The sequence below is a fragment of the Chaetodon auriga genome, chromosome 20 (assembly GCF_051107435.1).
Source record: "Chaetodon auriga isolate fChaAug3 chromosome 20, fChaAug3.hap1, whole genome shotgun sequence".
In the NCBI taxonomy this organism is placed as follows: Eukaryota; Metazoa; Chordata; class Actinopteri; order Chaetodontiformes; family Chaetodontidae; genus Chaetodon; species Chaetodon auriga.
The window spans coordinates 5,802,307-5,829,723 of record NC_135093.1 but is presented as its reverse complement, the minus strand read 5'-3'; the positions used below and the strand labels follow the sequence as shown (position 1 = coordinate 5,829,723).

Below are 27,417 nucleotides of genomic sequence, written 5' to 3'. Positions count from 1 at the left end.
TGTGCCACTCCTGCTACCCCTTACACTGCCATGCTGTGGATCCAGTTTCTGACAGATGCTGCTTAACCCTTTGAAAGACCGGCTCACAACAAGTATGATGTAAGTACTTAACTTAGCTTTCGGGTTTTTTGTGGCCTCCGTAGGTTCTAATACGTGCTTGGAAAGTGGAGGTGAGGGAGATTTAGTTGGGTGCAATCTGCAACCTTACCACTAGATGCCACTAAATCCTGCACACTGGACCTTTAATACAGCAAATTAATGAACATTTATAAAATAGGGCAGTGGTGGAATGTAATTACTGTAAATATCTTTACCAAAGAACAGTACATAAGTACAGTGTTGAGGTACTTGTACTGTATTGAAGTATAGTATAAAGATAACATTAAGGTGCTGCTTACATGTTAAAGCATCAATAATAATTATGTAGTATTTCTGCACTGTGGTATTACTACCTTTACCTTTAGTAGTACTTCTTCCAGAAAGAAGCAGGACTTGAGGGGAAAATACAGGACCATGAAAAAAATGAAAAACTGCATGCAGTTTCATCATTTCATAAATAAATGAAGGAGGCTCTTCTGGGTCCTGTTATTCAGCCATGTCCCAAAAGCTGACTCATTTATGCTCATTACAAATCACTTTTCCTGCAGTTTTCAATGAAAACTGGCCAATCCACTGCAGCGAGGGTATCCTCTGATCCCTCTGTCAGAGGGGAACCCATCCAAACAAAAGGAAAGATTAACGACTCATGTGACCGAGAGCAGCAGCTAAGCAGATTTACTTTTCATCTACTTGGAGCCAATAAATCTTTTGTAAGCAATCTTTTTATTATTATTTTTTTTTCTAACTCTTAAAATCCATGTTTTTTGAGTGTGGGAAATGCGTCTTCATGAGTCCAAACGGTGCCATGTGTGTACACAGCTGAATATAAATGCAGTTTGCTTATTATGCATATCATATAATCACCCTTGTCTGGTGGTTTAGAGTAAAACAGACTTAATTAAAGCTCAGCAAGGCAGAGAAGAGAGGCCACACCAACACTGAAGACTTGTTCTCACCAGGTATATGTTTTAATACTCAACCATGATTCAGCACATTACACTGAGGAACAGCTGACGGGTTTAACACAGGTAAAGTAGGCCTGAGACACTTTACACTGCTCCCTCGCCGTCCAGCCTTAGACACACAATATTTACATGAACCTACAGCATCTGCATGATAAAACACCAATTCTCAAGAAGGAAGGAAGAAAGGAGCAGTGATAGGATCGAGTTTATGTACAGGATTATCAGAACAGGCATCGGACAGGTCCGCGCTGGAGAAAGAGCAGTTTTAGGTTACAAGATGCTTCACGACACAATGGCTCACAGTACATCAAAGCACAAGTCAAAGTCCATACACAGTATAAAAAGAAGCATCAGGGCCACGTTTTCCAGCGAGCGGCGGCCCTGTGAAAATAGAGCAATGTCGCCATCTTGTGGTTGGATCACGCATCTGCTCAGGGTACAACGAACAGACAACATTTAACTTCAAAGAGTTCGTCTATCTAATTCAGTCGAGAATGAACGCGGCACACGTACTATCTAAGGTCAGGAGCAGAAGCTATCTACCCATCTATCTACGTAGAGCTGGAATCGGTATAAAAAGGTATTTTTTTACGACCCGACAGTCAGCTTCTGATGGCTTTGAGAGGAGATACCTGTTCTGTACAGTTTAAAGGACCATACCGGTGTTTCAGCTCCTTAACTACAAATACAACAAACTATGTACACGCGATATAACTGCTGACTAAACCATGTTGTGGTGTTTCAGGGGAGCTTTTTGTGGATGTTTTTCCTACTTTCCGGGCAGCTGCTGTTTCCATAGTTTTCCCTTTGGAATAGAAATCAATGAGCGTCACGTCTGCAGGTTTTCTCCATTATTGTTGTGAGGTAATGCAGTTTAATTGACGTGGAAAGAACGGTGCCTCTCAACGGTAACGAGACTTCGGTCAAACTAAATGCAGACTGCACATTTGTCATGATGGATTCTGCTGTTTGCTTTTCAGGTTTGGGGAATCATCGGAAACCAGCAGCTTCCTGAAAAACAGGGGATGCTTTTGAGAAGATCAGCGCACTTAACGACACACGATGCTGACGTGCAAGACGGTACTTGACACGTCAGGCTCTCTGCGTCCTGCGGCTTCAGTTCTACACTTTGATATGTAAGTGTACATTTTTGCTTTATAGTTCAGCTGCAAGCCGTCGACTTTCAGGTCACGAGGTTGTAATAGAACCGTTCTAATAGAAAACTTGCCATAAGTCACTAATGATGAGGTTTATACATAAGTTTTGTCTCTAATAGGCCAATAGCAAAGGTGAGTAAATCATTTGTCATCATAAATCTTAATTATAAACCCGAAAGTTGCTCTTATTAAACACTTAGAACTGATCTATGAATTACCAGATGGACCGTATATATATATAATATTAATACTACTGATTAAGACACAGATGTGTTACTGCGCTTTAAGATGGCTTTCCCGATGTTTGTACTTCTGATACGTTTTTATGATATGTGTTTGGACCTCGGGGACGACACTGCAGTCCCCTGTTTGTACAGCACAGGAGCGTCCTCTTAGATTAACAACAATCAGCAGCAGACAGACATGAAAAATCACTGGTATGGTCCTAAGTATAGCTTAGTCTTGGGTCTAAACAGCACTTTCACCAGTAAAGGTATAAGACAACAGCCCTGTTTGAAAAAGCGACATCACCCACATTTGAAATTTTTTTTTATCAAAAACTGAACTGCAGGAGTTGATCTATATTGATAATCATGGAGGGACGAAGACGATGCACAATCAGCCTTATTCTAGATGCTCCGGTGGTTAGTTTGATTTTTATTACTAAACAGCTCGCACAGAACACACACATTAATAGGTGGATTTTAGCATAGATTCTGTATGACCCGACTCAGAAATATCCCCCGATTATATTTATGCTAACACTACTGTCCTTAAAATGCATGCCATGCTGAGTTTTTGATCTTCGGTATCAGTGAAAGGCCCCGATCGGCACGCCAGGCTCGCCCTAAACGCTGCTGACCCCCCCCCCCCCCCCCCCCCAGTCGTCGCTCCGCCTCGCTCCGGGCTCAAACTCAACATGTAAAGCACCACGAATCACCCACACACGCTGTCATCCTGGCAGCTCCGCAGGCTCTGCCCACACTGCTGGACTCATCCGACGATTAGCAACCGCACACACGACACCGAGTTCAGGTTTGAAAAGAGCACAGAGACGGCCGGTTGTTCCGACTTAAGTTAGGAGCATCGTTCTTCACTCGCGTCTTCCTTCAACAGTCCCTCCTTAGGCGGTCACATGGCACAGATGGTAAGCCAATGGCACGGCCTCAATCAGACCAGGATCTGTGTGTTTGTGTCGGCAGCCCCTCCGCGGTGGTTATGTGCGCTCTTAGCGTGCGTGTTAATGTGCTGATCGGTGTGTGCGTGATGAGCGTGTGTTTGTTTGATATCGTTGATTTCGTTTGTTTCTTGCTGATCCTGCGTGTGCTTCAGCTTGCCGTGCACGTGGAGGTGTTTATCCTTGCCCTCGCCGTGTGTGTGCCCCTCGTGCGTGCGCGTCAGGTCTTCTCGTGTCTTTGCGTGTGCGTGCGGTTCCTCCGCTCGCGTGGCGGTGACCTCTTCGATCCAGCTTCTGAAGCGGCTGACTCGAGTGTACAGCGACGGCGAGGAGGGGTCTCCGCAGCCGTAACCCCCCGCGACGACCCCGGTGAGTACCCATCGACCCGCCTCCCCCTGACACACCAGCCCGCCTCCGGAGTTGCCCTGACAGCCATCGCCGTGGAGGAGGCTGGTGTCTGGAGGGCTGCCCGCACACAGGGCGCCGTGGCTGGAGAAGCTGTCGCCGTAGCGCTTTTTACACTGCCATGATGACATCAGAGGGACCCAGGACGCAAGGACAGAGTCTAGGAGAGAGGATGGATGAGATGATTAAAGGAGCTAGAACACTTAACTGATTAACAAGTCAACATGACATGAATCAACAACATTTCTGACTATCGATTGATCGTTAATATCGTTTGTCAAGCAACAAGACGAAGAGCCTCCAGTCATGTTAGCAGCTCTTTAAGTCTGAACCAAGTAGCGTCACCTTCCGGCTAAATGCTAACATGGGCACGCTTAGAACGACGATGCTAACACGCCGATGTTTATCAGGTGTACTGTTTACTATGTTCACCTTAGTTTAGCTTGCTAGCATGCTAACATTTGCTGATTAGCACGAAGTGCGCAGTGTCATCAGCTGATAATGCAAAGTTCAAGAAAAAATAGGTTCATCCTGAGGACGACGTGCATGTGTGTATCAAATCTAACTGCCGTCCATCTAACAGCTGTTGACTCAAAACCTCAAAAGACAGCCATGCTGGTGTTAGAGGAGAAATGAGGACATCATCAAACCCATTAGGATTAACTCATGAATGTTCAAGTTTCATGGAAATCCATCCCATACATTCTGAATACTGTTTGAGGTTTAAAAAGACATCAGTGGTACACAGAAGACAGGAAAACACATACCTGGTCCAGTCCAGCCAGCGGTAACCATGACAACACAGGAAGATGGAGTATTTCCCGTGGATGCTGTGTCTGCAGAAGGAAGGCACGCTGCGTTGGTGTTGGGGTCAAAGGTCAGACACTGACCCTTGGTGCTGGGTAGCTTCAGCAAAGCCAGATCATGACCTCCACTCTGACCCTTGAACTTCCTGTGAACCACCACCTGCTCGGGGGTGAGGGTCTGCTCTGAGGCCCCGACGCGCACCACGTACCTGGACGGGTCGCCGCCGAACCTGGAGGAGAGAGGAAGAGGGATTTACGCTCGTGATGCTCAGAGGTCCCGCTGAAGACGCCTCCAGTGCCGTACCTACCTGCTGACACAGTACGCGGACGTCAGGGCCCAGCAGGGGCTGATCAGAGTGCCGCTGCAGACGGGACCGCCATCCTCTCCTTGAGACTGAAGCCACACTGACACCTGCCATGGCCACGTGGTCCTGACAGAGACAGGGAAGAGATCTCCGTCAAAACTCCGTCTTTCTTCTCTTCTTCACTTCCTGAAAGCCTTTTGTCATTTGTTCATTCACGTTAACTTTGCCGCTGCTATTGCTGATGATGTATTTTTGCCTTTTTTTTAAGGAAACTGCTGCAGGAAGTACTTTCAGTTCTGTGCATAACAGAAGGAGGCGAAGTGAGACACACTCCTGCAGACGTTCTCACACTATTCCACTGACCGACAGCTGGTGGAGGTAACACACCAAGAAACGCAGAAATGCACCAAAAATTTGATGAAAATAATGCAAAATATTATGTATAAAGATTTTTTTTTAAGTAGCTTTACAAATGTTTTAATGTCAGACCTCAAGGGTACACAGTGCACTTTGATGAGAAACACTGTGAGGCATGATGTTGTCAGAAGGTTTATGTGTATATTAGTGTTTGGAAACATTCCTAAAAAGGGAGCATTTCATTTAAAAACTAGGTCCTGAATCCTACCTGAGCATGTTTTCCTCCCCTTGCTTCCTCCTCTTGCCCTCCTCCTCCACCAGCTTCCTCAGCCCACAGCTCAGCTCTTGAGGCTTGGCCCGTACCGCCGCCTCCTGCGGCGTGACGTCACACCTCACCCCTGCATCCTCCCTGCGTCTGCAGCCCTGGATGCTCTGACCCAGAGAGGGACACTCTCCCAGGAACTCCTCCTTCCCCGTGCACCTCACCTGGTCCAGGTGAATGGGCCCTTTTCCCTGTCCGAACCCTCCGGCTGCTACCGCTCCACCACTGGGGACAAAGAAAAATGTGAAAATTAGGTCATTCTCAAAGAAAGACTTTAACTATCCGTCTCTTTCACGCGCTCATATAATTATTAACCTGTGTCCAAGCTGTCTGCACACCACGGCTGCATTCAGGTCGTTCCAGCCTGAGTCGCAAATACTTCCCCAGTCACCATGGATATACACCTCGACTCGTCCCTCCTTTCTGCTGCTGCCACCCACAAGACGCACCAGGGGACCTGACAGAAGGAAAACCACGCAGCTCTCATTCATATTCATGCGGGTGCATCTGCATCCTCCGGTCCACGCTCACTGAGAGCGGCTTATGTGTCCACTGACAGTGTTAAATGTCATCTCCGGCCCGGTGCCTCTTTATTCAGCCTCTATTCTCATTCTAATGGACTGTGTGTCTACAGGAGGTGCAGGACCTCTGGAGTGCTGAGACAGTAAACATCGCTTTATTCTCTCTGCTGTCAACATGTGGCATTTAAGCTCTTTGGACAGACATCGCTGTTTACACTGAGGTAAAGGTGCAGAGCGACAGGAGGAGGCAGAGCTGGTTTTATTCTTTCATAGATAGACAGGACAGACAGTCTGATGCCATTTCTGCAGGAGCTTAGTTAAGTACATAGCTCACAGCCTGGCATTAGCCCAGCGCTCTGCAGGGACAGCTTGCCCTTTCTCTACAAAATTAATTGCAGTTGCAGAGTCACCAAACTTCTGCACTGCAGTGCAACGATACCCTGTGTTTTTTTTTTTTCTTTTGCTGGTGTCTCGTTTCTTTCCCTTGTTCTTACTGCATTTGCCTTCCAATTAACAAAAACTCCCAAAACGTAGCAGAGCAGGCTGCTGTTGTCAGACAACAGTAACGAAAGCCGGGGCACCGTGAGGCAAGGCGCATTTATTTAGAGAAGAGGCTGCTTTAAATGTTAAAAATCCAACAAAATGTCGAGGGGAACCTTTTTTTTTTTTAATCAAAACCTGTAAATGAATCAACCTTTCATCCCTTCTGATTCTGGATTCTGTGAATTTGAAACAAGTTTTTTCCTTTGAACATTTCGTTTTGTAGCTTTAATTCACTGAATAATGTTAAAATAAATAACATAGGAGGTTTCAGGACAACAGTAAATGAAGAGAAGCCAGGTTGGTGTCACACTGTTGCGCCTCATCTCTTACCTGTCGAAGGTGCGATAACTGGCACTTCATTGGTGTCTTGGCTGGATCGAGCTCTGCAGCGAACACCGACGTCCTCGCTGTGGGAGCAGTCAGTCCGCCCCCAGATGCCGTGTCGACAGTCCAGCAGGGAGGTCTCAGACCCCTCGCAGTGGACGTCGTCCAGGAGGATCAGGCCGACGCCCTCGCCGAACGTCCCGTCTGATACGACCTCAGCGTGACCCCTGCAGGTGGAGAGGAGGTTAAAGTCCTGTTAACCTGTTTGTAGTGCAGAAACCAGTTTCCCCATATCCAGAATATGAAGGTTTGTTCATGCAAATCCACAAAATAACAACTGAAACTGGTTGTACTTCAAGTAATTTAAAGTGAGAAATGTCACTTATAGTCACTTTATTTGGTCAAATCATGCAAACTTTCATCAGATCAGTCATTTGATTTCTGCTTTTTTTGTTTTTAACGACTAATAAAAATTGTGTTCACAAAACATCTGGTGGCTTGGTTTTTCTTTACCTGTAGCCCAGCTGTCTGCAGACCACCTCTGCATGCTGCTGGGACCAGTGGTCGTCACACACCGTCCCCCAGTCACCGTTGTGGAAAACCTCGACCCGACCCTCCCAGGGACTGTCTCCTCCAACCAGACGCACCACACCATCTGAAACGGAGTCACAGTGTGACCATTACAAAGTCCTGCAGGACGTTAATGTGATTAAAGACTTGACTCCAAAGAAAACCCTTAATGCAACCATGAGACATGACACTTCATAGAAGCTACGTTTTCCATTAACATTAATATTAATGAATCATTTTCAGATTAATTATTGATCTTAGATTAGTTTGATGAAAAGCATCTGATGTTTCATGCCAGCAGATATGTTACTTCTCAGGTCCCATAAATCCTGTTTCTGCTCATCACGAGGATGTTTGCTGCTTCATGCAGCAATGATTTATTGATGTTCAGGGGATATAAATAGCAGCTCAAGCCTATCAGTGTGTGCAGTAATGTGTGCGTGTGCGTGTGTGCGTGTACCTGTATAAGGGCTGCAGGAGACCCCAGCATCCTCCATGTGGTCACAGTTGTGCTGCTCCCAGTCCCCATGGGGACACTGATCCAGGAAGAGCTCATTTCCTGTGCACTTCACAGCATCCAGCAGGATCGGGCCTGAACCCTGACCGAAGTGAGCCCAGGACCAGGCCTTCGCCACACCCCTACAACACACACACACACACACACACACACACACACACACACACAAAATTTACCTAACTGCCGAGCGTATTTCTACTGTTTTATATACCTCTGGACTTTGACTAGCATATCGTTTGTTTTGCAGGTGTTGGGTTTTAAACCAAAGTGCTGAACAAATACAACTTTTCAGGGTACTTCGTCTGAGAATCATGAATGTCTGTAGAAAATTTCACAGCAATATGTTTCATAGAAGGATCATAGTGTTGGACAGATGCTTACTGACTCTATACCTGCTAATGACTGGACAGAAACCTGAGGTAAGAAAACACTCACAACACGCAAAAGCAAATATCTAAAATAGATTCAATCATCCAAATAAATAATGAATAGCATCTATGAGGATGTTGCTGCATTCATGTGGTGATTATTTATTGATGCTGAAATGCAACAAAAAGCACTTCTGTGTGTTTGTGTGGCTGCACGCATTTCTGCTCCGTGTAGCCGAAGAGCAGAAAATATAGAAAAACTACGGAGAACCTGACGTTCTGTGTTCCTGCGTGGTGATTGGTCAGTTATCTCTTGGTATCTTAAATCAAAGTGCTTCTCTTTTCTCTTCATGTAAGGCATTAAAATATTTTTTTTAACCACCAATCTTGAAGTTGGGAGCAGCTACGTTAATTCATCCAATCAAATGTGACTGTCAGCTCCTGTAGAAGCTCATAGAACAACATCATACGAGGACGAGGTTTGGATGTCAACACAAGAACATGACAGGTGTGTAAACGTTTGACACACATACTGACAAACAAAAACTACCCAGGTGGGAAAAAATCATGTTCACTTCATTTTGTCTTTAAGTGTCAAAACATAACAGCAGCTGTGTGCAGCCGTGTGAGAACATCCATTATTGAGAAGCACAAACACAGATGGTGAGATGTCCCACAGTGTTGGAGGAGATGAAATGAACCCACTGTTCAACATGGAGGTTCTTCCTCTCCAAAGCACAAATTTATCTCTGACACTCAAAGTTGTCGGGGATGTTACACCTCCTCTGATACGAGGAGGGAACACCTGCACAGGTTCAAACACAAGCTACCTAAACAGAGAGCTTTCCCAGGGATTTCTGCCTTGATCCAAATGACGTCCCTGCTTCAGCGTTTTGACACTGAACTCGTCCAGCTCACTGCCGGTTATTCACTCAGGAGCATTTGCCTCAAAAGGAGAGAGAGCCGCTGCTCAGTGAGCTAACCCAGTCGCACAAAGAGGCAACAACAGCGTGTAGAACCATAATATTTTCACATCGGTGGGCCGGCTCGGTGGTCGGCACGAAGCTGGACTCTCTGGTGACAGTGAAGACACCACACTGTCACACTGCACACCGTCACACTGCACACCGTCACCAGTAGCTGCCGTTAGCTCAGTTAGCTGTGCAGCTTCACATGTGATCTAATGTGAACTCTGTAGTTAAGAGCTGTTAGCGAGGGATCCGTTTGGGAAAGGGTCTAAATGTCACCACGCAAATGTTAACTTGATGTAAAGGTGTGGGAAAACCCCTGATGCACATACCCGAAGCCCAGCTGTCTGCACACCACCTCGGCATCTCTGTCGTCCCACTGGTCGTCGCAGACGGAGCCCCACCTCCCCGTGTGAAACACCTCCACGCGACCTTCAAAGTCTTCCTCGCCTCCGACCAATCGCAGGGGAGGGCCACTGCCTGAAAGAGGATGTAGGAACATGAGGTCAAACAGTCACAATAGTTGTAATTAAATGACTACTGCACAGAGTCCGATGAGAGAAAAGCAAGTCGTTTTCAATAAGACAGAAGTAACTCAGGTGTGTGGGGGAAACATTCAGGTCTGGTTTCCATGGAAGTCACACTGACCTTCCGGCGCCGCACACACCGCTGCTGCCTCGTTTCCATGGCTACAGTCACCAGTGACGAACGTCCTGCTCCGGCACTTGCTCAGACTGTCCTCGTCGCCACGGCAACCCAGGCGCTCGTAGTGGAAGAGGCCGGAGCCGGAGCCGAACTGGGAGTGCTGCAGCGCAGTGCCAATGTCGCTGTTGAAACAGAAGGATCGCAGTGAGAACAAGCTGTGAAACACCGACACTGAAGGAGACCCTGCGCGCTGTGCTCTCGTACCCCAGGCCCAGCTGCCTGCAGATCACGCTGGCGTCTCTGTCCGACCAGTGAGAGTCACACACCGCCCCCCACTGGCCGTTCAGGTAGACCTCGACACGCCCACTGCCCGAGGACGAGCTGCCAACCAGACGAGCTGCACCTACAAACCCCCCGAAAGAGATGAGACGCTTTAATGTTCACAAAACACAACGAGCCTACAGCCAATATTCACCTCTGTTTGTCTGAAAAGCTGCATTATTGAAACACAACTGATGCTTCAACATTACATATATTTTATACTGTTACGGTGAACACATCAGCTCGCAGCATGAGCGTGCATTTGAAGCTGCATTTCGTCTGCTTTTATCTCTGTTTTGGTCTCCACCAAGTCATCTGACTCTTATCTGCTAAACTCTCCATTATGTTCACTAGCTGGTCGCTAACTGTGTCCGTCTGCTGCTCGGTGCTGAGCAGGTGAGCGGCTTTTAGTCTGTTGTTGTTTTGCCACAAACAAGCTTAATGAGTGCAGAGTTTTCAGGCCATAATACCAAAAACAATTCAAAAACACTAAAACTCTGCGGAGCTGAGGGAACTGCAGATGACGGTGGTGATGATTTTCTGGGGGGTCCGTCTCTATGAACAACCCCTCTTACACTGCACATACTCATCTGATGTACTGTTAATATAACATTCATATTTATCGAGCACAAAAGCTAAACTTTCACTTTTTGATATCATTGTGAAATACATGTAATTGGGTTTTGGATTGTTGGAATCGATTTGCAAATCTCATCATAAAGTCTGAGAAACTCTGATGAGCATTTTTATAATTTCCTGAACACGTTGAACCAAAACCGATCTCTCTCTCTCCTTTTCTATACTTTAATGCTCTTTAATTATGCATTTTGTTATTTTTTCCATGTTTTAATCTAAAACATAAATCACTTTGAAACTTTGTTTTAAAGAAGAAAACAAAGTGTATTGTTATTAGAAATCAGTCCCTTCCTGGTGATCCATGGCCGTACCCTGGTGGCAGTCGCAGTAGGCCCATCCGATGGCTCCAGAGTTCTGCCTGAAGAAGCACCAGGGGTTGGACTCTCGGTCTGGGTTCCTGCAGTAGCTGTGGTCTCCCAGCCCTCGGCCCGGGTACTGCATGACGTAGTCTGGAAACTCGGTCCATTTCAGACAGGGGGCGCCAGAGTCCGTCTGAGACACGGTGCCGTTGTAGTATCCCAACTCTGTGAATCCCTCAGAGCAGGACAGAGGCACTGCACAAAGAGAGGGAGAGGGGGGAGAGAGGAGAGAGGAGAGAGTGAGTAAATGTTGAGGAAGATGGGAGAATAAGATGCTTTGGATGAAAAGAGGGGGATTTGGGTCAGGGCGGACAATGTGAATAAAAGGGATTGAAATGGGGAAAGTTTGGGGGAAGTGAGAGGAAAGAGGAGTGGAATTTCTCTTATTCATGTTACATTATCCCCATGTCTGTATTTTATCTGAACATAAAGGCTTACATGGATGATTCTCATACACTGTCCACCGCCACAGCAGGATCCCGCCTAATGCATTTACCCCCGCTGATCCATGTTGGACTGCTGAAATTTCCATAACCTTAAACCGCCATTACTTAACACGGTGGTGGTTGGACACTCGCAGTAATCTCCTCTGAGACGGAGGACCGTGTGAGTGAAGCTGAGACAGACTGAGAGAGAAACTGCTGACATCAAAGTGGAGCAAAATTAGGCCACAAAATATAGAGCAGGTTACATGCCTGAGCCTATTAAAAACTCACATCGCGCGTTGATGAAAAGGAATTATTTTGCAGGACATAACAAGCAGAGCGCTGCACAAAAAGGCATATTAATGCACTCAGAGGCAGTTTTGACGAGATTAGATTATTGAAGGAGGATGACAGATAGGACGCCTCTGTGTCCGCGAGCCTCAAAGTCCTCAATATTAGATGAGAAAATAAGACATTAGATAGATGAATAAATACATTGATCAAACAAATAAAGAAAATTATCATTATTATAATGAGTAAAGGCTCTACTGGAGTTTTGAAAAGTCTGTTTTCATGTCATAATGTTCAGGTCTCATTATGAGCACACACACATTGAGCACACACTACTTTTTAGTTCATTCTTTACTATTTTTATATTTGCGTCCTTATTTCCTTGCCTCCTTCTAGTCTTCCTTTCCTCCTCTAAGTGAATCTGAAAGACTGAAAATCCCCCAAAAACCCGGAAAAGAAAAAAAAATAGTGAATGTTAATTTACACTTGAAACTTGAGTATTTCTCCCCTGTGATGTTGCTACTCTCTCCGCACAGCTTTAAGGCTTTTTGAGGCCAAGCGACTATTAAACTATGATTAATGGCAGAGGTGCTTCAGTAACCATCGAGTCTTATCTCTTCGACGCACACAGCTTGGCCGTCCTGGAACATTATCTACGCAGCGCAACCCTCATGCCCACCTTGCACACTAACACACTTGCATGGTTGCATTTGCTGCATGGTGACTGAGACAGAATCACACACTCCGGTACACACAGACACAGAAACACACACACACACTGGGTCAAATGCGGAGGCAGATAAGAGGAGGAGCAGAAGCCGTGAGACAGGAAATCAATCAGGCAAAAATGTACTGAACTAAAGAAGACACCTATCCTCAAACAATAAATAATACAGGACATACTGAAACACAGCAGGCTTAAAAAAGCCCCTGACTTCCCACACAAAGAGGTGTCTGTCCCTTTAAGACACATGACACAGGAAGAAAGTGAAAGTAAAGTTCTTTCCTGGGAAACGACCCTGCTCTCTGCTCCCATTAGGACTCCTTCACAGACCAGCACCAGCACAGTAAGTAGTCATGACCGAGACGCACTTTCATCATAACTGAGAAGAAGAATCTATGTAGTGTGGTTTGTAGTGTCCCACTCTGCCTTTTGAGCCTTTTTGTTTGTGAAGCTTTCACATCACATGATCCTCATCAACAGAGAGTCTGCACGCTTCTCCTGCAAACGTGGATCCCTCTGTTTTCTCTGAATGCGCTCTGCTCATCCACGTCGGCTTGAAAGTCGAGATTCAAAGCCGATTCTTGACTTTTGGAGCAAAAAGTGACAAAAAAAAATTAGCTTTTCAGTTATTGGGATTTTTGTCAACTGCTGTTTTCGAGGTCAAGAAAAAGCTTTTGACTTCTAAATCTGTGTCCTCTTTGTACAGTATATGCCAAATATAGGTCTAAAGTTAGTATTTTTAGATCAAGAACTTTCACTTTTCTTTTTCTGATGCAGTATTTTGGTTTTTTGATCTGTTTTACACACAAATATTCAAAGTCGCAACGTGCCCACAAGTGCATTAAAGAGGATGACCGCAGACGCTCTGAGGAGGGGAATGCATTTAGGGCTGCAACTAACATCTGTTTTCATAAGCCATGAATCTAATGATTTTGTTCCCTATTAATTATTGCTCACTCGGTTCATGGCAAATCAGAAAATAATGGAAAAACTCCCATCACAGTTCCTCAAAGCCTAAGCGAACTTCAAAATGCCTTTTTTGTTTGACCTTCAGTCCAAAACCAAAAGATATTAATTTGTTCAAAAATGTCTTAAATGATTAAGATGTTATCAAAATAGTTACAGATGAATTTCTCTTCACTGTCTAATAGATTAACTGTTTCAGGTCTAAATTCATTGAACCTCCACTGGGTGCCTCTAAAGTTCCTCAAAAAACATCAGTTTGAACACCTTTAATTACATGAAAACTTGGGAAAGTCCATCTGCTGATGTCGATCATGTGTGATGATCCAAAGCTCCACAGCAGCCTCTAAATAGACTTTGTGGTAAGATTATGTTTCGCAGCTGTTCCTAATGTCAAGAGTGGACTTTGAATCTCAGCTTTGTGCAGCATTTGCGTGAATGTTTTCCCTCACTGAAGTTTCCGGTTTGCTTGTTTTCAGAAATGGCCTCCAGCATGAGTCTCTTATCTGAGGATCAGCTTCTTTGTCCCATCTGCCTGGATGTGTTCGTTCGGCCAGTTTCCACCCCGTGTGGACACAACTTCTGCATGTCCTGTGTGATGGCCTACTGGAACGACTCACCGGTCTGCCAGTGTCCCGTCTGCAAGGAAACGTTTCAAAGGAGGCCGGATCTCAAGGTCAACACTTTCATTTCAGAGCTGGCCTCGCAGTTCGTGTCGCTTAAAGTGACAGACGCTCGCATCCGGAGCCCTGAGCAACAGCAGGCTAGCTGTGGCGGTGCGGTGCTGTGTGATATTTGTACTGACACCAAGCAAGAGGCTGTCAAATCCTGTCTGGAGTGTCTGTCGTCTTACTGCGACGTTCATCTGGAGCCTCATCACAGAGTTGCCGGACTGAAGAGACACACACTGGTGGAGCCCTTGACGAGCCTGGAGGACCGGATCTGCAAGGAGCATACCAAACTGCTGATACTGTTCTGCAGAGTCGATGAGGTTTTGCTGTGTGACGTCTGCGCCAGATCATGCAACGTGAACCATGACGTCGTTCCTGTGCAGCGTGCATTCACAGAGATGAAGGCTCGGCTGGGGGGAGCAGAGGGCAAAGTGCAGCAGATGATCCAGGAAAGGCTGCAGAAGGTCCGAGTCCTGAAGGAGTCAGTAACGCAAAGCAAGAAAGAAACCAGAGATGCGATAGCAAACGGCGTGCAGGACTTTATTGAGCTGGTCTCTGAGATCCAGAAGAGCCAGACGGAGCTTGTAAAGGTGATGGAGGAGAAGCAAAAAGCAGCAGAGGAGGAAGCAGATGGGTTTATTAGCAGTATGGAGCAGGAGATCACCAAGCTGCAGACGACAAAGAGGAAGCTAGAGGAGCTGAAACGGACAGAAGACCAGTTTTATTTTCTCCAGAGCTTCCCAAACCCGTCCCTGCTGCCACACACAATGGACTTGTCCACAGTCAGCTTTAACAGACACATGGAGATTCATCACCTACAGAAATCTGTGAGAAAATCAGTGTCTCAGCTGCGAATGCTTCTGAGTAAAATGAACACGGAAATAAAAGAGGTCTCCGACCGCACCGACATGTCAAGCGGTGCGACGCTGAGGTATGTGCAGCAGTATGAGCAGGACGTCCTGCTCGATCCTGCCACAGCTCACCCTGTGCTCCTTATATCTGGCGATAGGAAACAGGTGAGGTACAGCACGGAGTTCAGCACGTGGGCGAACAAGATCCTGAGCCCGAAGATGTTTACCCAACATCTGGCAGTTCTGGGAGACAGAGGCTTCTCGTTGTCCAAGTTTTACTTTGAGGTGTTTGTGGGTAAGAAGACTGAGTGGTGCCTGGGCGTGGCCACGGCGTCCATCCACAGGAGAGGGACGCCTCTTCGCAATTCCCACAGTGGACTCTGGGCCCTCTGGTTCCTAGTAGACAAGTTTGAATCCTTCAGTGCTCCAAATGTACCGGTCCACTGGGGAAAGGTGGAGAGGGTCGGCGTGTTCGTGGATTTCGGCAGAGGGGAAGTTTCTTTCTACGATGTGCAGACTGCAACGCTTATTTACTCGTCTACTGACTGTTGCTTTACTGAAGAACTGTATCCATACTTTAACCCTTGTGATAATGAATATGGGGCAAACTTGGAGCCAATGATAATTGTTCCTGTCAGTACGTCCTGTGGTGCGGAGTGAACGGAGGCTTCAGAGATTCACTGGTTTGTAGTTCATGTACTACAACGCAAAGAGATTCAATGAAGATTTTTGGTAAATGATGACAAAATATCTGCATCATCTGAGGGGATGAACCATCGTCCTCTGCTGCTTCTGTAATCTGCTGATTGCTTATTTATTTTTAAAGTAATGCCAATTTCCAGGTCACTTCAATGGATGACTAAGCATCAAGGTGAACCCAGCGTGTACAAATACATATGAGGCGGGTAGGGTTTGTTTTGACAAAGGAGGCATCATTTAGTGTTTGAACCACGAGGGGAAAAGAACAAACAATGGTCCAGTTCCAGTGTTCACCATTAGGGACTATGACCTGAGGGCTCAGAGCACTATGACGTTAGCAAGAGGGCTCCGTGGTTTACTTAATCAGCCCTTCATGCACACTTTCAGTGACTTTGCTCAAAGGAATAACCCACAATGCAAAGCGTTTCAAGGTTAAAATGGTGATAACAAAGAAAAAAGAAAAAGAAAAGACATGTGGGGCTAATATCCTTTTCTCTATAAAATGTCAGAAAATAGCTCAATAGTAGCATATTTACGGTGCTTGTTTGGTCCCAAATCCTCATATTTGAGTAGCTGGAACAACGTGCAGTAATATGTGTGTGATAGTTTCTGATTACTTTCCTGTCAATCGATTAATCAACTAATTGTTTCTGCTCTACGCGCTCGCTGCTAATCAGCGCTAATGCGACAACGTGGCTTCCAAACATGTTGCTTTGATGCAACAACCAACACTCATTAATTCACTCACTACTTAATTAAGTGAAATATCAGCCTCACACTTCCTCTGTCCAGGAAGGAGCGGGGCCTCCCGGGCGTGGAAGTGGCATTTTGACATGTCTCAGCAGGAAAAGCACAGGTGTAAATGCTAAAGTGAGCTAGAAAAGTGCAGTCAGTAGATCCGTAGTCTGTGGTAGCGTCTGAGTTAAATGAACGCATTGATTTATAGTGGATGGATTGTGAGTGTGTGAAACAGTATATCCACATATACGTTTGTGTCCCATTAAAAAAGATGCTGTGCACATTAAGCAAGAGGCACAGCAGCGAAACCTCACTGATTCATTGATTTCATTGATCTCGACAGGATCAGTCAGGATCTAATGACGATTAATGTTCTGTGCTCTTCTGCGCATCCGAAAGGTCACACAGGTTCACACGGTGAAATTACTTGGAGCAAAGCTGTCGTCCTGATAAATCCTGAGCTCCACCAGAGCCGTCTGAAAAATGTGTTTCAGAGGCTAAAAGTTGAAGACACTCAAATGTGAATGTGATGCAAAATAAAGAAATCTCCCGGAAAGCTCGCACTGTGTGACACAATTTAAAAGGTGACGAGGCCTTCAGGGACGAGTCGAGCTGCTTCTGCTGGAGGTGGTGAATCCTCATGTTGATTTTGTTTTTATCATTACGTGCGGATGCCTGTCTCTGCGGTTAAACGTGTGTTGATGATGATTAACTAAACGAGTAAACAAAAATGTGTTTTAAAGCTGTGTGCGCTCTGTCATGGTAATAAAAGTTTTATGGCCAGCCTGATGAAATTTTAATAAAGTCGAAACGCATTACGTAACTGAACCAGGAAATATTTTCACCGTGTATCTGTCGTCACATCTTCAGAGGGAGCGTCCTCAAAGGAACGTTTCTCCTTTTCGCCTTTAAATTCACGTTTTTTAACTCCTTCCTCTCGCGTCCTGTTTGTCTCATTCAAGTCCTTTCATTCATCTCGACACCCGCAGCGTTCACACACACACACACACACACACACACACACACACAACACTCGTCTCTAACACCCTCCTCATTGCCACGACAACAGCCCATCGCCATGGGAACACTCCGTCTCCCTGCTCCCATAATCCATTTCCCAGCCACAATGAGTATTTGACACGGTTCACATTTGGAGGCTTGCTGTACGGGGGGTGGGTGTGCAACATCATCTGCACAATAAATATGGAATACTTGAAAACTGCTCCTCCATTTTTCGCCATTTAACCTGATTGTCAAACAGTTTGGAGAAACAAAAGACGCTGCAGGAAAATGTCGCAGCAGACAAACATCTTGTGCAACGTTTGCTGAATTCTCCTTATGAAAATCATCTTGCTATTCAGGTCATATTTAGAGAGCCTTCGGGGGGGTTACACAGGAGCTAGATGGTGCTGCTGTCTCTGCAGATAGATGAGAAGTGTGTTTTTAATTGCATGTACTTCAGTGTGCGCTCGGCTGCAAACGCAAAGGTATTTCAGCGGTGGAAGCGAGCCAGAGAGGGAGGAGTTCCTCGCCCCACCCCCCCCATCATGGCCTCCACTCCTCTCAGGGATGTAGAGAAAGAAGAGAAAGGAGGGAAATTAATGCAGAAGGGTGCAGGCCGGAGGGAAAAGGAGAGGTAAGCCTGAGTGTGGGAGCAGGACTGAGGCGATAAAAGAAAGACGAGGCGTCAGCAGAGGGGCTTCACCAGCGTCTGAATCAGAATGTGGGTTAAACTGGACGGAGAGACACAGAGAGAGCAGGAGGAGGAGGAGGAGGAGGAGGAGGAGGCAGGATGGAGAGAAGCTTGATTTATAGCTGTGCACAGACAGGACTATCACCTCCCACTTACCTGAGTTCTGCACCTCGTTTAAGTAACTGTCCTCAGCCACCACCTGCAGGCAGGAAGAGAGAGGAGGTTCAGTTGATAACGTCATTCAAGGCAAAAAGCATAATTATTATTACAACAACAAGACAGAGTGCCGAGGTTACGCTCTCTGCTCCTTCTGTCTGGTAGTTTGCAGAATATCTCAGACATCTGCGAGCAAATCTGGTGGAAGATTAGACATCGGGCCCAGGAAGAAATGATGAAAGCATCACCGTGAAGTCATTTAAATATGAAGAGAAAAAAGGCTCAGTATTACTGGCTTTTCGTGATTCATCCGTCAACATGTTTGATGATTGGTGAATAAACGGTGACGATCGCAAATGCTCCAATCGACATCACGACAAACACCACCCAACTCGACGGAGCACGTCTGTGTTCCTCATATAAACACATGAACTCATTAATCACCGACATTTATTCACAAACTGTCGCACATGTTGTATTTTTGGGTTACTGGGTGCCAGATTCTTGTTCTAGACATGATGCGTATTTTTGACATCATGAATTCTTTGTCCTTCCAAAAAAAGCCTATTTGAGCATAAAGGACCAATCTGACTGCAAACAATGTCCTAAAAATTCCAGGATGTTTTCTGTTACATGACTGTGCTTCAACCTTGACAGAGGTGTTCGCTGTCTGAGAGGCTCCTACTTGAATAAAATATTCTCAGGTCAAAGCCAGAAACCAGAGAACAAAGGAAAGTCTGTGAGGTCGAGAGGCGAAACAGCAAAGACGAAGGACTATTCTCACAGTTTTCACCTTTTTTTGTGCTTGAGTTTATTCATTAACGGCTCGGAAGGAGAGAAATAAGCCACCCAGGTATGAGAGTGTAGTGTACAGTGTAAACACACACACACACACACACACACACACACACACACACACACACACACAGAGAAATAGTACTAGACAGCATCAGATGATATCTGACAGAAGAGTGTCGGTTTCATTTTGAGAAATCAGGTCACACGTCTGCACAGCGGTGCACCTTGCAGAATTGGAGAGGACACACATGTATGTAACACACACACACTCACTCACACACACTCACACACACACACACACACACACACACACACACACACACACACACACACTCACTCACACACAGTGCTGCCACTGTGGAATAATTGTAGTGAGGGCAGTGAAATACAACACATTTCACCTTGAGTTCTGATCTCTAGCTGTCTCTCTCCAGTGACCCGCAACACACACACACACACACACACACGCACACGCGCGCGCACGCACACACACACACACCTCCCACAAGACTCTGCTCAGCCTAATGATATTAGAGCAGGAACAGGTGACCTGTGGTAGTGAACATGGGTGCTGATATCTCCATTCACATCAATCACACGGCTCGATTACAGCCTAATCAGTTATGACGCTCTCACAGCTGCGTCCACTGCATGGCCATGCAAACACACACACATACACACACACATGCACAGTGTGTTTCCATCACTTCTGGGGACAGTACATAGACTTGCATTCATTTCTTGCAGACTCACCCCAACCAGTGCCGTGACTACTACTTGCATCCTCACTCTAAAATTTAATAATTTACATTGTGGGGACTTGTGTTTTGTCCCCATAAGGAAGACAAGTCCCCACAATGTGACAGTGCAATCAGATTTATGCTCCAACAACATGAATAATACACGTTTTTACCACGCACACATACGCGTGCAGAAGTGATGATTTCAGTCCAAGCTGAGTCCTCAATGATAGAAATGTGTGTTAATCTTAAAGTGGTTGTTGCTGATAAAGTTTGGGGAAATTATCCACCTGCACTCTGACCATCACAGTAGTTTAAACACTAAATTAAAGCACATGTGTTTTTATCATCCACTCCTGCCTCATGACTGCAAAGCAGCATCTGGTCTGTGGAGCAGTTTCAGCTCCGGCAGAGAAGGTTTGCATCAGGTTGGTTGATGCAGGACAGTTTGAATGACGGTACAGCAGAGACTAACGATTGTTTTCATGATCACATGATCCAATCTGATGATTATTCACTCAGTTAATCAATTGGTCTATAAAATACCAAAAAGAAATGGAAATGTCCATCACGAAGCCTGTAATGAACCAGTGTTCTTTTTGCTTTCTTTGTGCTTCCTCCATTTTGAGCTCTTTGGACCTCTCCACGCCCTCAAAGGTAAGTACTGTCGAGGCGGTTTGCAGCTGCATGTTGGAGATCACCAACGTTGAAAATCCACAAGAAAATCTACTGATTGTGACGATTCTATGAAAATTACATGATTTCTGGTCCAAATGCTGCTGTCATACACACAGGTGTGCAGAGCTGGAACTAACTTGTCTTCTAGTTTGGGACGTTCATACAAAGACCAGGACTTGGACGCCAGACGTCCTTTCATTAAGGTTTAGAAAAGGTTGTGGTTTCACTTAAATTTCAAAAAAGTAAAAACACATCTTGTCTCAAGCTTCAAGTCACGTCTGACTTTTCACATGTTCGACCAATACTGTGATCTGTCCCTCACCAGGTGCTGAAACGTAACCATGAAAAGTGGCGTCATGCTTAATAAGAATGAATGTTGGGATTGTATGTTTCTGCAAACCTCGGATGTGTTTGAACTTTTCCTTTCTTTATGTTTCAATTTCCAATCTTATGTTGTGACAATGCTGTGGTTACGATCTGGTGAGATTCAGGCATAAAAACCACCTGGTTCGGGTTAAAAAAGCTCATGTTTCAGCTAAAGTCACCACAAACACAGCTGGAAAATATCCAGACGTCTTGTTAGAAACACCTGCTTTTGTAGCCACAATGGTTCAAATTGTAGTCAAATTTAATGTATCCGTGGTTAGCAGGAACGAACAATGGCAACATTTTATTCTGGCAACTGAGCAGCAGTAGCAATCATTTCAACAAGTTTCCCAAAGTGACAAAGCCTCCAGCAGCTGTAGTACGACGGGAGCAGAAGAAGAAGAAGATCGGCCAAACATCAGACTTCAACACAGCTCGACCAAAGTCGTTCCACCACCTTAACCACGTGTTTGTTATCGTGAGGTCTGCAGACCTTAACGAAGTGGTCATTTTACTGGACTTTTGGTCTCAGAGAATAAAGAAATGCTGGATGTGACTCAGAGCAAAGCCGAGCCTGCAGGTTACAGAAGGCCGTGGACTGACTTCAGCGGTTTAGTTCCTTTCTGTTTACCTTCGACATCTTTGTTCTGATGTTGCTGACAAAACATTCAGGACTCACCCCGTGAAAAGATTTGTCTAATGAAGTTGAAATGAAAAGGGAAAAAAAGCTGAAACTCATCTGCAGTGTGCTATTTGTGCTACATGCACGGCTGCTTCCAGTGTTGGCGGGTCTAATTAAATCCTGCACATCCCTGTACTCCACTAATGACTTCTACACACACACGCACACACACTACACAGCTCATATGCTGCACATTTGCACAACACACACTGTAGTACAACATAAGCGAAACGCAAATGAATGAATCCAATGATTAATGGATTGATTTAGGATTAATTGATTGCTTTGCAACATGCGGATCCAGCATGAGAAATAACAACTTCTGACCAGTTTTAGCTCAGAAAATGACTGACTTCCAGCTGATCCTCTGACCCTCCACTGACAACAACACCTGCTTCACTACTTCAGCATGTCTGTGCTGACTGAATCGCTGTGACAAGCTCCAGCAGCGCGTGCAGGGTTCACTCCCACAGCACCACGGGGGCACAGCCACCACCGACGGGTTCCTCTCATGATACCCCGCCGAGGGGGCTGGAGGAAGGTGGAGGGGTTGTGATTGAGACCGTGCATGTGTGCGGGTGTGCGTGCGCGCGCGCGTGAGACAGCATAGTGTCCGCTTAATTGGACAATACGCTTTGATGGCCTCATTAATTGGCTAAAAGGCAGATTAGAGGGTGTTTGATGCTCGTCTCACGCCCCGACCTGCACCTGCTTTGTTGGAAATGCATCCGGAATAAATCAGTGGGTTTATTGTGAAGCATGGAAACATTACATGAGTCACTCCTTAAAGCTCGGTTGCATTTCCCTGCATTATAGGCTTATCAATATATCTTATTATTGATTTAATTATCGACCCAATTAAGGCTTTTTTTAAAAAAAAAATGCAGCTTAGGTCATCGAAGCGTGTCTGTCACGGGACATGGCTGAAGGGAAAAAAAAAAAAATCAGGCCACATTGCAAAATCGACCCCATCATCATCCTCCTCATCATCAGACAGGAGTACGTACCTCCGCGAACAACGGCAGCCAGAGGCAGGCGGTTCCGATCACGCACAACATTTCGCGGCTGGTGAGAGCCATCCTTCCCGCCCGGTGTGTCCGTGTCATAGCCAGAAAAGCCGCCGCTGCACTCCCATCTCTGTGTCCAACCTGTCCGCGAGGTGCGCCGTTATCCTCCGCCCGCTCGTCCCGCTGCTGGAAGGAGCGTGGTGTGTGATGATGTACGTGGGAGGTTTTACGCACGGAAGACTGGGTGCGGCACTATAAACGCTTCACGGGATGGAAAACACACCGACACGCGCGCGCACACACACACACCGATCCAATCCTGTAGGAAATAGTGTTGAGCTCTGCAAAAAAAAAAACCTGATGCCACAAGAGCACCTCTCTCTCTCTCTCTCTCTCTCTCTCTCACTCACTCACTCACACGCACGCACGCGCGCACACACACACTCTTTCTCTGGCTCTGTGATCAGCCGCGTGATTCATCATTGATGAATTGTTGAATTTTCACTTAGTTTTCTGAGCGTTTGTCACTTCGGGTCATGTTGTGGGTCTATATTTAGATTTGAGCTATGCGGACAATTTTGCAAATGACCTCTTCAACTGATGAATGAACGTCACTAATTTCACCTTCTCACATGGTCAAACACACAGACTGATAAATGGGAATGACTCCCATGCTCGCACTTCTCTTGACTGTTCATGCCTGATTTCCCAGATGTAATAACAGATAGAAAAATATTCTGTTTGTCTCTCTGAATAATCCGTATTGAATAATCCAGTGTGTTTAGTGGGTTTCGGACAAATTGTTTGTTGCTCCCCTGGTTACCCACACGGTTCTTTGAAAGGTGATGATAAACAGTTTCTCCAAGATATCAGAGGTGCATCTTTTTCAAACTGAATAAACAGATTTTCTCTCAGACAAAAACGCCTGAATTAACAGAACACAGCAGCCCAGAAGCAACCCGAGCATTGATCACTGTGATAGAAATATTCTTTAAAAAGCTCAAATAACAGAACAATTCAGGGAGACTCTGTCCCTTTTCTCCCCCCAGTCTGACACCTCTGCAAGCACAGTGGTGCAATACTTCTGCATGCTGAGAAAGCACATGGCAGCAGACTGATAGACGATACCACAGCTTATCACGCTCCAATGTAAAGATTAGGCATTGGTAAACAAAAAAACAGACAGCAACATGCAAACCATACCCACAAATCACATAAAAAATGTCACAACTGAGAGCTGAAATCATTATTTCTGTCATGAAATGGAATTAAAGAATAACTCCACATGATTTTGGAGGTCTAGATTCACTGTCCTCTGTGGGTTGAAAGGTAGAAATCTTTGAAATTTCATCCAGTGTGACCTCTGGGTGTGGTCAGGTGTGGTCGGTTCTAACTGTGACCACAACCAGATGATGATGTGCTGTACTGTAGTGCAACACTGGCAGAGCTAGCAGAGCACTTAGACCAGGTGCAGCTTTGATTCTGTAGCTGGCTCATAAAGACTGGTTTAGGATCTGAAACATATTGAACACCATCATCTGAACCCAACTCAACAGCTATGAGAGACTTCGGAGCAGCGTGTTAGACAGCACCATCACCACCATCATCGAAACACCAAATGGGGTCGTTTTTACCGAAAGCTGCAAGAGGCCAGACCTCTGTTTATCAAGTAAAAAGTTAACAAAAGCTACTGTGGAAAAATACTTTAATGTTCCCCAACTGGCCCATTTTTTTTCTTATAGTTGCAGCTCCTGTTTGTAAAACTGCTAAAACATAATCAGCTTTGTGAGGAAACGTCCAAAACACAGCGGCTGTGAAATAAAATCCGTGCAGCAAAGATTTTGGCTGATGGTGACAAAAACGCGTCCAAGAAAACACACATTTTGATTATAGCTGTTGACAAAATTGCCTGAATGCTTTGCCTCAAAATGTTCCGTTTGAAGCTGATCCAAGAAGAAGCATTTCAGATCAGTACAGATAAAAACGGAGCCGGCTGCCAGGACGCTTTGTCTTCACTCAGCAGTTGGACTGCAGTGCTGGAGAGAAGTGGTCAGCTCAGCTCTTTCCATCCTCTATGTGTGTTCTTATCACATCACAAAAAAGATGCAATCACACCAAAAGAGAAACGACCTGAATTACAGCAAAGTATTCTCATCTACTGATTATTTTCTCCAAAGTTTGGTCTGTAAAATGTAATAAAATTGCCATGAAAATTTCCTAAAGCCTTTAAAATGCTTGCTTTGTATGAGCAACAGGACAAAACCCAAACATATTCTGTGAACTATGACATAAAACAAAGTGAAAGCAACAAATCCTCACACTTGAGGATGCTCCAAGGGCAGCTTCCTCTGGAGCTTTTTCCAGGCATGCCCAACTGATAGGAGACCCCCAAAATAGACCCAGAATATGCAAGAGAGATTCCATATCTCATCTGCATCGCCTCGGGATCCTGCTGGGAAGCACTGCTTTGGAGAGGGACGTCCAGACTACCTTAATTAATCTGCTGCCACCACAACCTGGACGGGAATGTGCAGCATAAAACGGTGGATGAATGGACAAATTACAGCTGAGGCTGATGGGAATGCCTTTAGTTTTGTGGGTATTTGGTCATATTTCGACCAGATGATAGAAGTTGAAAAGGCAGACGATCACAGACGTTATCAGGATATATCACCTGGGAACCATGAGTGTCTGTGCCAACCTGTCAAATAGATGCTAAGCTTGTTCACTGCCTAAATCAAAACCTTGTCCTGCTGATGGCGTTAGATAGAAAGTCAGGGAGTCACCAGAGTCACTAGGATTCATCCTCTGGGAAGCGTGAACAAAGAGAGAGCCTGCAGCAGAAACAGACTTAATCGACTGATCGATTATCAAAACATGTCGCAGATTAATATCCTGTAGATTCATCCACTGATTGTTTCAGCACTAAGCTGGATCGCTCTTGTGAAACTGTAGTCCACACACACTCCTCTCTCTCTCACACACACACGCACACACACCATCCATCATCCCTCCTGTCTGCTGTATCAGCACAGCGGTTTGATGCGACATCAGCCACGTCTCCTCTCATCCACACACAACAGGAAACATCAGAGCGGGAAGCAGCTGCCAGTCATTCTTTCTAACCTGCAAGTGCAGAGGCCTTTCATCCCCTCGCACTAATTTTCCTCTTGGGTTCTGGACAAAAAGGTGTTTTCATCTTGTTTTTGGGGACGTGCCCTCGGTGTATCAGAGGAATGAGATGCGTCTGTTTCATGAAATGTGAGCAGGAACCAGTTTGCACTTTCTATCCCCGTGCCTCTGTGATCCCCTGAAGCTGTGCGAGAGAGATTAGCTAAATTCATCTACTTCACAGAGTTTTGTTTTACCCACAGGCCCCAGGGCGGGAGATTACTTGTGAAATTAAACTTTTTTCTCTTTTTTTTTAAAGTTTCATAGTTTCCCCTGCCAACGCCGCCTTTGATGTTAGCGTTCAGTGATTGCAGCTTGCTATCTTTAACTCACATCCAATTTCTCTTATCGTCGTCATCTTTCTTTCTCTGGTTATCTCTGCGTCTGCCTTTTCCCCTTTCTGTCATTCCTAATTTTCTGTTTATTGCATTGCTGCGTGTAAACAACACGGACGCACTGGCGCAATATAAAAGTAATATCTGCTCCGCGCACATGCATGCTCACAGAGCACACAGCATGCGTGCTCGTGTGCTTCTGCCAGCGTCTTTGTCTCTCTTATTTCCCCCCACACACATGCCCATGTGAAATCCTGGATGAGAGCTGGCATCACGCTGATTTTAGCAAACGCCTGGTTGTCATGGCAACATGGCAGCGGCTCCTCTCGGTGCGAGCGCGTCTCCCATCCTTGACTGTTTGGGTACATGTCCAGAACGAAAGGCGGCGAGAAACAACAGAGGAGGACGAGAATCGGTCAAAAAAAAAAAAAGGAAAAAAAAGGAGGAAAATCACAACACATTGAAGTCGCTGCAGGCTCGCCGCTCTCTGTCTGTCACAATGGATTGAAGATTAGCTGAAGACGAGCACACACACACGCGCGCACACACACACACACACACACACACACACACACACACGCACACACACACACACACACACACACACACACACTTGGAGGTTTTGTCATATGTATTGTGTGTGTGTGTTGGAGTTCCACCCAGAAGCACTTCCTCAAATCCCATTACACCCGCCCCGGCTCCTCCTCATCCCCCCCCCCCCCCCCCAAACATCGAGAGGATCCAATCCCCACAGCGAAGACAGTTGGTATGGAAACGGATCAGTAAAGCTCCAAATTTCTCTTTTAACGACCCATTACCGGCCGCTGCCTCCTGCTAATGTCACTGCTTCCACGCTAAGGCGGCAAGAAACACCATTACTAACCCAGATCGCTGCAGGGATGAGGAGGAATGTGTGAATGGGCTGGAGAGCGCGGTGGTAATCTTCCTGTTTGCTTCCACTCCGACTTGTAATTTTTCAATTTCCTCCCTTAGTTTATCTGACGTCCTTTCACTCGCAAACCCATTATTGTGCTGCTTGAAGATGCCTTTGCTGCCACGGAGAA

General features: G+C 45.7%; 2 protein-coding genes across 2 annotated transcripts; one reads left to right on the top strand and one right to left on the bottom strand.

Moving 5' to 3' along the window:
* Positions 1-1,045: 1,045 nt before the first annotated feature.
* LOC143338811 (neurotrypsin) lies at positions 1,046-23,239 on the bottom strand. Its single transcript, XM_076759559.1, has 14 exons — positions 22,848-23,239; positions 18,577-18,619; positions 11,318-11,560; positions 10,314-10,452; positions 10,053-10,231; positions 9,737-9,884; positions 8,012-8,190; positions 7,495-7,636; positions 6,988-7,208; positions 5,909-6,050; positions 5,540-5,818; positions 4,918-5,040; positions 4,571-4,839; positions 1,046-3,963 (listed from the first exon to the last, which is right to left on the bottom strand). Exons 1-14 carry the CDS (start codon positions 22,944-22,946, stop codon positions 3,392-3,394), a joined length of 2,778 nt encoding a protein of 925 aa, XP_076615674.1. The 5' UTR covers positions 22,947-23,239; the 3' UTR covers positions 1,046-3,391.
* On the top strand, positions 13,071-16,434 carry LOC143339112 (E3 ubiquitin-protein ligase TRIM21-like). The gene is made up of 2 exons (XM_076760137.1): positions 13,071-13,148; positions 14,248-16,434. Exon 2 carries the CDS (start codon positions 14,250-14,252, stop codon positions 15,948-15,950), a length of 1,701 nt encoding a protein of 566 aa, XP_076616252.1. The 5' UTR covers positions 13,071-13,148; positions 14,248-14,249; the 3' UTR covers positions 15,951-16,434.
* Positions 23,240-27,417: the final 4,178 nt, after the last annotated feature.

Excerpts from the sequence above, each read along its gene's own strand:
- LOC143339112 (XM_076760137.1), top strand. The coding sequence starts at position 14,250 with ATGGCCTCCAGCATGAGTCTCTTATCTGAGGATCAGCTTCTTTGTCCC.
- LOC143338811 (XM_076759559.1), bottom strand. The coding sequence starts at position 22,946 with ATGACACGGACACACCGGGCGGGAAGGATGGCTCTCACCAGCCGCGAA. Across the intron at positions 11,561-18,576 it reads AAACGAGGTGCAGAACTCAG|TGCCTCTGTCCTGCTCTGAG; the intron begins GTAAGTGGGAGG and ends CTCTTTGTGCAG. Across the intron at positions 3,964-4,570 it reads CGCTGGCTGGACTGGACCAG|ACTCTGTCCTTGCGTCCTGG; the intron begins GTATGTGTTTTC and ends CCTCTCTCCTAG.